General features: G+C 41.3%; 1 protein-coding gene across 1 annotated transcript; it reads left to right on the top strand.

Annotated features, from left to right (window-relative positions):
- The first annotated feature begins 1,865 nt into the window (after nt 1-1,865).
- Nucleotides 1,866-6,596, top strand: LOC118583587 (putative serine protease 47). The gene is made up of 3 exons (XM_036187009.1): nt 1,866-2,139; nt 4,887-5,050; nt 6,120-6,596. The coding sequence occupies exons 1-3, from the start codon at nt 1,941-1,943 to the stop codon at nt 6,435-6,437; spliced, it is 681 nt and encodes a 226-aa protein (XP_036042902.1). The 5' UTR covers nt 1,866-1,940; the 3' UTR covers nt 6,438-6,596.
- The last annotated feature ends 4,244 nt before the right edge of the window (nt 6,597-10,840 follow it).

Genomic DNA, 10,840 nt, shown 5'->3' with positions numbered 1-10,840 from the left:
AATTTCATTGACAGAGGGGAGTTCAAGACAGCCTAATACTGACTTGTTCACTTGGTTACTAGTGATTACTCTTATGCAGATCTACAACAAAAAAGAGAAAGCATGGAAAAAAGAAATACAAAATGTACAGTTTGAGAAGAAAAAGAACACCAAGAAATTTAATGTTGGAGACTTGGTTTATGCTGAAAGAGATAAGGAGAATGAGGGGAGGGTGGTAAAGGGAATGGTATCCTCAGGGTAAGACCTCACCCAGCTATTTCTGCAACTTGTGAAAAGAAAAGACCTAAGGAATTACTTGCTCCTAAAGAGCAACAATAAATCAAAGCTTATGCAAATTCAATTCAAGAAGGGAGCCAGGTTCCATCCTAAGTAGGCAGCAGAATTTGGTGACATCAGCTATGTGGTTCTGGCTTTAGCGTCATGGAGGATACATGAGTAAAAGGGTTGTGGAATCTTTCTCTGTTGTTAAGAAAAGCTGCTGAGGCCAGGCATGTGGCAGGGGAATCCCTGTATGGAAACCCAGAGAGACCATTATGTGAAGCTGTGAAGGTGAAGCCTGGATTGTGCTGGAGACCTCAGGATATTGGAGATGCCAGAGTTGCAGCTGTGGGATAACAAAGAGAGTTGAATTCAGGGAGTTGAACCAATCAAAAGGAGAGAAACTATGTTGCAGTCAGAAAAGCTGGAAGGACAGAGCCATCAATGTCCTTTGACATTAGACATAGAGCTTCATGATTTGGAGTTTACCCTGCTGGGTTTCAGTCTTTCATTGTTCCAGTATTTTCTCACTGTAGCCCTGTTCCTTCCTTTTTGAATGGTAATGTATATTGGAATACCACTGTATGTTGGAAGAATGTAATATGCTTTTTTATCTTATAGGTTACAAGTAAGAAATTACTATGAATCTCACTTTGGATTTTGAAATGGTGTTGAAACTGAAAGACTTGGGGATTTCTGAAGTTGGACTAAATGAATTTTGTATTATGATATGGCCACAAGCCTAAGGGGGCCAGGGAGTAAAATGCTGTAGTTTAAATGAGAATGATTAGCCTCAAGAAGATTCTTAAGACAAGTGCAAAAAGTAGACACATTCTTTGCCAAAATACAGAATGGTCTACAGTCCAATTGCTAATATTGTTCCACTCTGAAACCTCTTGAGCTGGGCCTCTACAGTCCACATTGCTATCAACACTATTATTTTCCAAGGTCCTGCTAGGATGACCAGTTAAGTCCTGCTTAAAGTGTTCAACTGCTTTCCTAGTCCAAACTCCCAAAATCTAATGGATTTCTCACAAACAACAACAAAACCAGCTTTGTCAGGCCTGTGACAGCAACAGCCTATTCCCTGGTATCTGTCTTAGTTACAATTTCTATTGCCGTGATGAGACACTATGTTCAAAGCAACTTATAAAAGAAAATATTTATTGAGGCTCACTAGTCTAGGAGATGAGAGTCCATAATCATCATGGCAGGGAGCATGGCAGCAAGCAGGCAGGCATGGCATTAGAGCAATAGAGCTGATATTCATGTACAAGGCAGAGAGGGAGGTGCAATTAAGAATTTACTTGGGTTTTTGAAACCTCAAAGCCCACCCCCAGTGACACACATTCTCCAACAAGGCCTCACACATCTTCTAATACTTCCCAAACAGTTCTACCAATTAGGGACCAAACATTTAAATATACAAACCCATGGTGGCCATTCTCATTCAAACTACCCCAACACTTGACTGTCAGAAAGGGAGATACCAAGCTGCATGGAGTCAGGGCATAGTGTGGCCAGTGATAAATAATGGTTCAGGAAGACAGGACTATCCTGCCACTCAGAGATGATGGTGATGATGGAATCCTTTATCTTTCAGCAAATCCCAGGCCCCAGGGGACTATCAGGTTCTGTTGGGGAATGCTCAGCTGTACCAGAAAACACAGCACACTCAGAAGATGTCTGTGAACCGTATCATCAAACACCCAGACTTTGAGAAGTTTCATTCCTTTGGGAGTGACATTGCAATGCTGCAGCTGTGTCTGCCTGTGAACTTCACATCCTACGTTGTACCTGCCTGCCTCCCACCTAAAGACACACAGCTCCTCAACCACACTTCCTGTTGGATAACTGGATGGGGGATGCTTTCTGAAGACAGTAAGGGAAAGAGAAATTGGAAAGGGAGTAAGGGTAGGGAGAGAAGGAAGACAAGAGGTGCATGGGGAGGAAGGAAGGTTTCTGAAGTCACTGGATGTTGCCCTCTGTATCTCACCTCCATGGCTTATGACATAAGAAGGCCATTATAGAGTTCTTCTAACTCTGAAAGTATGAGAGTCTGAAGCTGCAAACTTCCCTGCAGCCCAGGTTCTGAAGGTGGGGAACTGTTAACATTTGCCATCAAGAATCTGGGCTCTTTGAATATTAATGGTCTTTTTATTCTAATATTTTATTCAGTCGTTGATCTGAAGTGACTTAAGTAAAGGTCATGTGTGGAGGCTAGTCTATTCCATGTTAATTGGGTTTCCAGAAGGTAAGGTTTATTTTAGCTTACAGTATCACAGCTTTTAGTCCATGATCATTTGGCCCTGTTGTTTTGGTGAAGCAGCACATTGTGGTGAGGAAATGGTGGCCAGAAAGCAAATAAAAGAAAGGGAGAGGCCAGTATACTAATATCTTCTTAACAGACACACATGTCCAATGACCTAACTTCCTTCCACTAGGCTCTACCTCTTACTAATAGGATATTCTATTACCAAGGGTGTCACAGGCTGAGGAAAATGTCTCAAACACACTGGCTTGAACACTCAATATCCAAAGTATAATACATGAGTAAAGTGGAAAGAAAGTCACATGTTATTTGAGACCATTAAGGATGCATGATTAAGTGAGAACTATTGCAGCTCCAGAGTATTTAATCTCACTTAATCTCAACTGTTTTTTATCCTGTTTTTACAATCTTGCCAGGCAAACTATATAATGGAGAAATCCTTTTGATTTTATTTGCTTGTTTGTTTTGGGTATTGGGGATTGGTCCCAGTGCCTCGCACATACTTGGAGCAGGCTCTACCAGTGAGCCACTAAGAACCCCTCGTTTTTGTTATTTTAGATTGAAAGTAGAGAAATGTATGCAGTCATCACCAGAAGTATTTATTAAAGGATTATGACTTGGGAAATATGCTTATGGAATAATGTAAATGAAAAATAATGTATATTTGTAATTGTAGTATCATAATTTGGCACATTTCTTCTCAAAAGAAGTACTTTAGGTGTTTGGAGAAGAACCTGTCTTCCTGAGGAGCTTTGCTTACTCTCCCCATTTCTACCCCCCCCCATGCACACATTTTTGAAAGCTGAGCCTACAGTTTGTTTTACTATACCAGTCTAGTATCTGATGTGTACTCCACAGTGCTGCTGCTACATACTCTGGCATAATTAACTCCCATTTGCTGACTGTAGTTTCTAAAATGGTACTCTGCTTTTATTCTTGTGTGCTTCTACATAAATTTCCATGTGACTGTCAGCATTACTTTAAAACATAGCCATATCATTTTCCTTTTCAGAACCTTCCACTACCATCTCACTTGTGCTTTAAATCAAAATAAATAAAAAAAAAAATCCCTGTCAAGGACTTCTGTGATGATAGCACTCTGATCCATTTCTTCTTCATTACTTACTGCTTCCCAAATATACCCAACCCCAGCCTTCTTACCTTTCCTTGAAGATGTTGAGATCATTTCCACCCCAGGACCCTTTTTTTCTATGCAATTTACTCTCCTCTCTAGTCTGGGTATGATTGGTTTCTTTTTCAGTTTCCTACCTGTTGCTATAGTTTTCCTGGTCCTGCCTGGCCCATGATCAGGACAAATCTCTCTCACCCTCCAGTCCCACAGCCACTCAGACCCAACCAAGTAAATACACAGAGACTTATATTGCTTACAAACTGTATGGCCGTGGCAGGCTTCTTGCTAGCTGTTCTTATATCTTAAATTAACCCATTTCTATTAGTCTATAAGTTGCTATATGGCTCATGGCTTACCAGTACCTTACATCTCGCTTGTCATGGCGGGGGCTGGCAGCATCTCTCTGCCTCAGCCTTCCACCTCCCAGAATTCTTCTCCTCCTTGTTCTGCCTACCCTATCCTTCCTGCCTGGCTACTGGCCAATCAGAGTTTTATTTATCAGTCAGTCATCCATAGCACCCACCTACGTTTTACTTAATTATGTGAGCTAAAGTAGGCAATCTGTACTGTCACCTCTTCCTGTGTTATTTCTTTAACACCAATGAGTAAATTGATTATTATTTGTTTATTTGTTTGTTTTTCCAACTAAAAAAAATGGTCCTTTGTATCAGTTTAACTAGCACAAAGATATTGGTGATATGGTCAATGGATAGGTGAGTGAGGTGGAGTCAAGTGAGTCAGGGAGAGGAAGGAAGGAAAGAAGGAAGCAAGAAAGGAAGGAAGAAAAGAAGATGGTGCCTGGATGTTGTGGATAGAAATGATAGTAGGTACAAGGAGGAATGATAGATAGAGACACTAATGAAAGAGTGGATGGATGGAAGGGTGGATGGATGGAAGGGTGGATATGGGAAATGGATAGATTGATGAAAGTAATGAAAAAATAAGAGAGTGTATGGGTGAATGGGTAGATGAAGACATAGAATAAAGGTTAGTGATAAATGTTGCTGAACAACATTGGGTACATTGTGTTAGTGAGTTTTGCCTCTTTACACAGTAGATATGTGATCTGTTGCTGTGTGAGAGGTGAAGATGGTAAGTGGAAGTTTCTGAGAAAAAGGAGAGAAGTTCATGAGAAGCAGAAAGATGGAAACAGAATTTGCCACTCAGCTGTCTTTCCCAACTAAGCCACAGTGTCCATCACTGACTTCCTCTTTATTTTCACAGCAAAGCTGTTACCACCCTTCTTACTGCAGGAAGGTGAAGTGGGCATTATTGAGAACGAGCTCTGTAATGCCTTATATGGGCAAAGACCAGGCCAAAGCAGGGGCTATGTGCATGAGGAAATGCTGTGTGCAGGGGGCCTCTCCACAGGAAAGTCCATCTGTCGGGTGAGTAAGGCTGTCCTGTGTTTTCTCCATGCCTGTTCTCTTTATCTCTGTTCCTCCAGGAGTGGCTGTATTGTCCTTTAGTCTTTGTAGAGACCCCCACACTTCCTGTTTCATTATCTCTACTTGTTTTTCTTGGGTGCATACCTCAATAGTCTCCTTGAGGATAGCTGTTCCTTTAGCAAGTCCTAACATCAATTTTTGTTGCATATTTTATACTTTTTATTTAGGCATAACAAAAATACAAATATGTAATTTCTAAGTAAACAGTTTAGTAATGCTTCCAGTGATGACTTAGCATGCTTCTGGTACCCATCTCCCTTTATTGCCACTAAGTGTATTTTGCATGTTCATTGTCATATCCTGTCTTCTGTGATGTTTCATTTAAGTTTCTCATTTTGTTGTTGGGTTGTCAATTTCTTATGGGAACTCTTTATACAGTATAAATGTAAGTTCACTATTGGACATAATGGATTGTCTGGGGAAACTGTCCCAGAGAAGGAAAATTATTGGTCTGAAGTGGAATAGCACAACCAGGGCCCAGATGTTTGGATTCCAATGCCTTCCCCATCTCTGCAGGCTTCAGCCTTCTGAGCTGACATTGTCACCATTATAGAATGGATTTCCCATGGGGGTTTCCTAAAGACATTTCACAACTCTAGTTACTCTCAGCAGTATTCTGAAGACCCCTGCCTATTGCCAGGTGATATGAGTTGTCTTCACCCAGCCAGGGTATGGGCATATTTTTTTCAGGAGTTCCCATTCATAGGTTAAGAAAATAGTCCAGGCCAACATTACCAAAGGCAGTGGAGTTGACTGGATATATCTCAGCAGCTCAAAGTTTACAGAGCCAGGATCTACACATAGATTAGCAGAACCAGCTTGCTTACATGTCCCTAAACTTTCCCTTTTAGACATCAGGCATGGCAAAAAAAAAAAAAAAAAAAAAAAAAAGGGAAAGGTCCATATGTTTGTAGCTTGATATCATCCATCTTGTCTATGTAGGGTCCTAACATGCAATTGGTATTTCTGTTTCGAAGTAGATCTCACACTAACTACTCTTTCTCCTCAGGGTGATTCTGGGGGGCCCCTCATCTGCTACCAAACCAGTGCATGGGTCCTGGTAGGACTGGCCAGCTGGGGCCTGGACTGCCGGCGTCCCATTTACCCCAGAGTCTTCACCAGGGTCACCTACTTCACTGACTGGATCGGCCAAGTCAAGGGACTCACTCCACTTCCAGAATCTGAATCTGTGTCTCCTCACACAGAACTTCAACCCAGGCCTCTGAGAGCTGCTGGCTCTCCACATCCCTTCAGCATCCTCATAGCTGCACAAATTTGGTTCCTGCTACTATTTATACCTGAGGCTCAAGACCAGGCCCCAGGGTGAGCACCAGGCCTTTGGGCATTCTTTGCTCAGGCTTCTCTAAGCTATAGTCTCCACTCGTTAGTTTACCATCTGCACCTTTTCCTCAGCATATCTGCCCATTCACTGCCACTACCCAAACAAGCCTAGGAAAGCTAAGCAATAAAGCTTCATCCTCCTTCAACTCTTATTGTACCACCCTTGTAGGTTTCCCATATCCCTCAGTGATCAGATTTACCCTGGAGTTAGCCATCAGACCTCAAAAGGGAGGAGATGGAGCATCACAAGGAAACTCTCCTTGAGGAAAAGGCAAGGAAATTAGGGCATGCCTAATTGGGAAGACAAGTGGGGACATGCCCACTACAGGGATACTGAGGAGTAAGCATTCATCCTGGGAAGGGAGTGACATCTCTCTGGCCTTGTAGATTATCCCTGCCTTGGGGAATGCCAAATCCTTCTGGAAAAGTAGAACTTTACATCCGTCCTTCAAGTTCAAGGGAGCAAGGACCTCTTCCTGAAGTAGGGCAGCAGCACTCCTGGGATTTTAAGGAGGAAAAGCCAATGCACAAAGAACCTGAGGGACTGTTTGAAGTTATTTTGTGGAGCTGCTGTGCTAGGGTCAAGACAAAGGGATAGACATGTGACTTGTGGCTAGAAGCATCAATGGATGTGGGGGACTGGAGCATTAGTCAGAAGCAGACAGAAGCTGCTCTAATGGCTGGATGAAAACTAAATATTAAACCAACAGTGCTCAAATCTCTACTCCTAAATGAATACTCAGCATCACCCTCACATACTCCTAGAGGACCCACTCTTCCAACAAACCTGGTCCCTGATGTCTGAAGCCCAGGCCATACCTGTTTCTGTCTACACTTCAATGGTCAGAATTTGTTGTAACCTTGTCAGTTTAGTTGACTCAGGACTTAGTAATCTAGGAAAAATTAAAACAACAAAAAAAAATGGTCTTCTGGGCCCATTCTTTAAGCAATTGTACCAGGCACAGAGTATTTATGTGGCCAGTAAGAGTTAAGAGGCCTCACAATGCTGCCCACCCCAGCCTTTAGAACCCTCAATAAAGAGGAGAGCTCCTGCTTATCCCAGGTCCACAGGAACCAGACACCACTCATGAGGTTCAAAATAAATCCTTTTTAATCATGGTGTTATCTGAACTTCCTGGACCCTCACTGCTGGTACAGGGACTTGTGTTTTCACAATGTTCTTGTTTTCAATCTTTTGCTGCATGTGCAACTGGGCTTCCATCACAAAAGGATCTTGTGAACACTCAAGAAAGTATACTGCATACAGCCTCAGCCCCAGGATATGGTCTATAGAGTGCTTGTCTATCATGAAAGAATCCAAGTTTGATCCCTAGTACTGCATAAACAAGGTATGATGACAAACACCTGTTATCCCAGGACTTAGGAGGTAGAAGCAGGAGGATCAGATGTTCAAGACCATTCTCAGCTTTATAATAAATTCCAAATGAGCCTGAGATGCATAAAAGCATGCTTTAACCCCACACACACATACACACCTGCACAAACACAAGAAATTGTCTTCTTAGTGCTTGCAAGAGACTTTTTTTTTTTTTTTTTGGCAGACTATCTGGCCACAACTGCACTTCTAAGATACCTCTACAGCTGGTTGTATGTCTATATTCATATTGGACCTTGCTGTTTCAAGGTCTATGGAATTAAGAATTCAAACACTTCACTTAGTGACAAGCTTGGTTATGGGGTCTTGTAGAAAAGTTCATAAGGACTCTGAGATGTCAGTTAGCAAGCTCTCTTCTTCATTGAGGGCTCTAAAGTCTGGAGAGGAATTAGCCTGTCAGTAGTGTAGACCATACATATTCTTTAGTAAGGGAAACTCAGGTGGCTCAGTATGGATTATGAGTTCCTTCATTGGCCCTACAGTTACCATGGCAGCCCCTCAGACTAGCTAGACTCTAGAAACCTGAGTGTCATTGGGCTTGGCATGGGCTTTTGAAACCTCAAAGCCAAACACCAGTAACACATTTCTTCCAACAAAGCCACATGTCCTAATCATTCTAATCCTTTCAGAGTTCCATTCCCTGGTAACTAAGCATTCTAAAATATGAGCCTAAGGGGATAATCTTATTCAAACCACCCAAAGTTCTTACAGTCTAATCCATGGATCTCAACCTATAAGTAGCCTACTAAAGAACACAGCCAAAACTCAGTTCTAGCTCAGCCTAATTGATCTATTACTTGATAGCATCTGAAGTACTCACTCACTATTCATATCTTTGTGAAGGTAAACTGGGCTCTATTAGCACTGAATAACTACACAAAGAGGGTATCATCAGTAAGTAGTGGAACAGGAATCAAACTCCAGAGACCTCTTGAGAGGGCTTGAACACCTTCTTTTGTCACAGATTGTGCCTACATGGCTGTTGCCTAAGCCTCAGATGTCTAGTAAAGCCTTAATCAGGCCTGTACTGAGAATGGGCATCAGATATCTACTTGGGGAGATATTGTGGTATAGGACCAGTGAGCCTGAGGTTGGACTTGCCAGATACAAGGATGTCACCAGAGAGGAAGGTCAGAAAGATCTACGATTTGCCCTGCCCACCATGATGATGCTATGGTTACTGTTCATATTGCCAAACTAAAGCCCAGTCATGCTTTGGAGTAAAAAGAAATGAGCTGACTTCAGTGAGAGGCTTTGCTTTCCATTCTGGAGCAGATAGTGCTGGGAATGTAACCAAATGCAACTGAATTCACAACTTGGTGAATGAAAAGCCAAATTGAGCACAGCTATGATATCAAAGAGTAGAACAAAATTGGCTGCAGCGAGTGAGTACAGCATGGACATATTCCAAATTTCCAAAACAGTGTTTTCCCCTAAACAAAGGAGGTATGAGGAGTTTATTATGAATGGCTATATGTACATGTGGACAGGCCAATTCTTAAGCATGATGAGCTTAAGGTCATTATATGTATATACTATTATAGACACATTTTGGGGGCCATATTTAGCTCAAAGTCTCAGAACACATAAATGATTAAGGTGGTAAACAGAAATTCTTCTGGGTATGTTCAGTCTGCACCATAAAAGCTGAAAATAAGGTATTTTGAAGCTACGTTAATGTGAGTCTACTCCCAAGAATGCCTACCTGGATTAGTCACTTATAAATTTGCCCCTGAGACATTTCACTTACTGTTATAAGATCAGGGATAAAGGACATATATTTCCTGAAGGACTGAGGTGCTTTACCTTTCTAGTTAGGGAATGAAACTCTTGAGGTAAAGGGCAAGATAGGCCTTAGAATAATGTGGGGGCAGTCTAACACTGTAGCTTGAGATATATACATAATTGTTTTCTTAAAACATTAAAACACATCTAAATATGACATAAATCATGAATAAAATAAGTGAAGTTGATATTTGTAATGTATGTAGCCTAAAAGATATAGGTAATGTCCCTATGAATCAGGCCCAAAAGAGTTAAGCAAACAGAAAAATAAGGAAAAGATGGAAATTAATTGTGATACTTTATACAGTTTCATTGAATGTGATTTTCAGCTTTCGGTTATAACAAAAGAACTTTCAAAATAAGATTTAAGCTATATAAACAAGCTAAGTAGAACAGTAAGACAAAAAGACTCATTACTGTTTCAGCTATATTATTGTTGGGATTTTTGTTGGTGCATAGAGCAGGCATTCTAAAAGCTGTTAGATAAAGGGCCTGTCCCTTTAAGATGCTGATCATGCTAAAATGATCATATCCCAAGCCTGGAGAAATATGGCCACTCTCCCCTTTAGCTGTGTTATGGTCTCACAGCCTCTTCCCCTCAAAGCTTCAAGAGATGCATGGGAGGGATTAGGAAGAGGGGTAAGGGTGAAAATAATCAAAGTATATGGTATGAAATTTTAAACAATAAAAATGACAAAAATCATCCTAAAAATCTCACAAATGTACTTTTCCTTTGTAGGTTGACAAAACCTAGTAAGGGAACCTCTGCTCTCAAGGATATGAAAGTCAATAAAGGAGACGGTGTGGGATGCCATATATTGGAAATAAGGCTAAGCTAAGAGACAGGAAGCAGAGCTCCTCCCCAAGTCACCAGAATGAAAATTCTCTTAGGGACATATCTCACCCCTTCTTCAAAAAGAGCCTCAGGGAATCAAGTCATATTTCAGAAGCACAGAGAGAAAATAAGTGAAATCAAAATTGACTTGTCCTTTTTCTTGATCACAAGCCCTGGGTTACCTGAAAGCCATGCCACATGGAGAAAGCACAAATACACTTTATCAGAACATTTATTGTGGGCAGTCAGTATTATCAATAAAGGATGGGGTACAGAGGAAGGGAGACATTTTTTTCTGATAGAAATTCAGTAAAAGTATTTTCTGCTTGTAAAATTGAGATGAGCTTCCTCACACAGAGCCTACAACCAAGGG

The sequence above is a fragment of the Onychomys torridus genome, chromosome 5, assembly GCF_903995425.1.
Source record: "Onychomys torridus chromosome 5, mOncTor1.1, whole genome shotgun sequence".
NCBI lineage: Eukaryota > Metazoa > Chordata > Mammalia > Rodentia > Cricetidae > Onychomys > Onychomys torridus.
Note: the sequence above shows the minus strand (reverse complement) of the source record. Positions and strands in the feature narration are given on the sequence as shown.

What these genes read in the sequence shown, in the direction of transcription:
- LOC118583587 (XM_036187009.1), top strand. Translation starts at nt 1,941, where the DNA reads ATGTCTGTGAACCGTATCATCAAACACCCAGACTTTGAGAAGTTTCAT. An exon ending in GGGGATGCTTTCTGAAGACA is followed by an intron (nt 2,140 to 4,886) that starts GTAAGGGAAAGA and finishes TTATTTTCACAG; the next exon opens with CAAAGCTGTTACCACCCTTC. An exon ending in CAGGAAAGTCCATCTGTCGG is followed by an intron (nt 5,051 to 6,119) that starts GTGAGTAAGGCT and finishes CTTTCTCCTCAG; the next exon opens with GGTGATTCTGGGGGGCCCCT.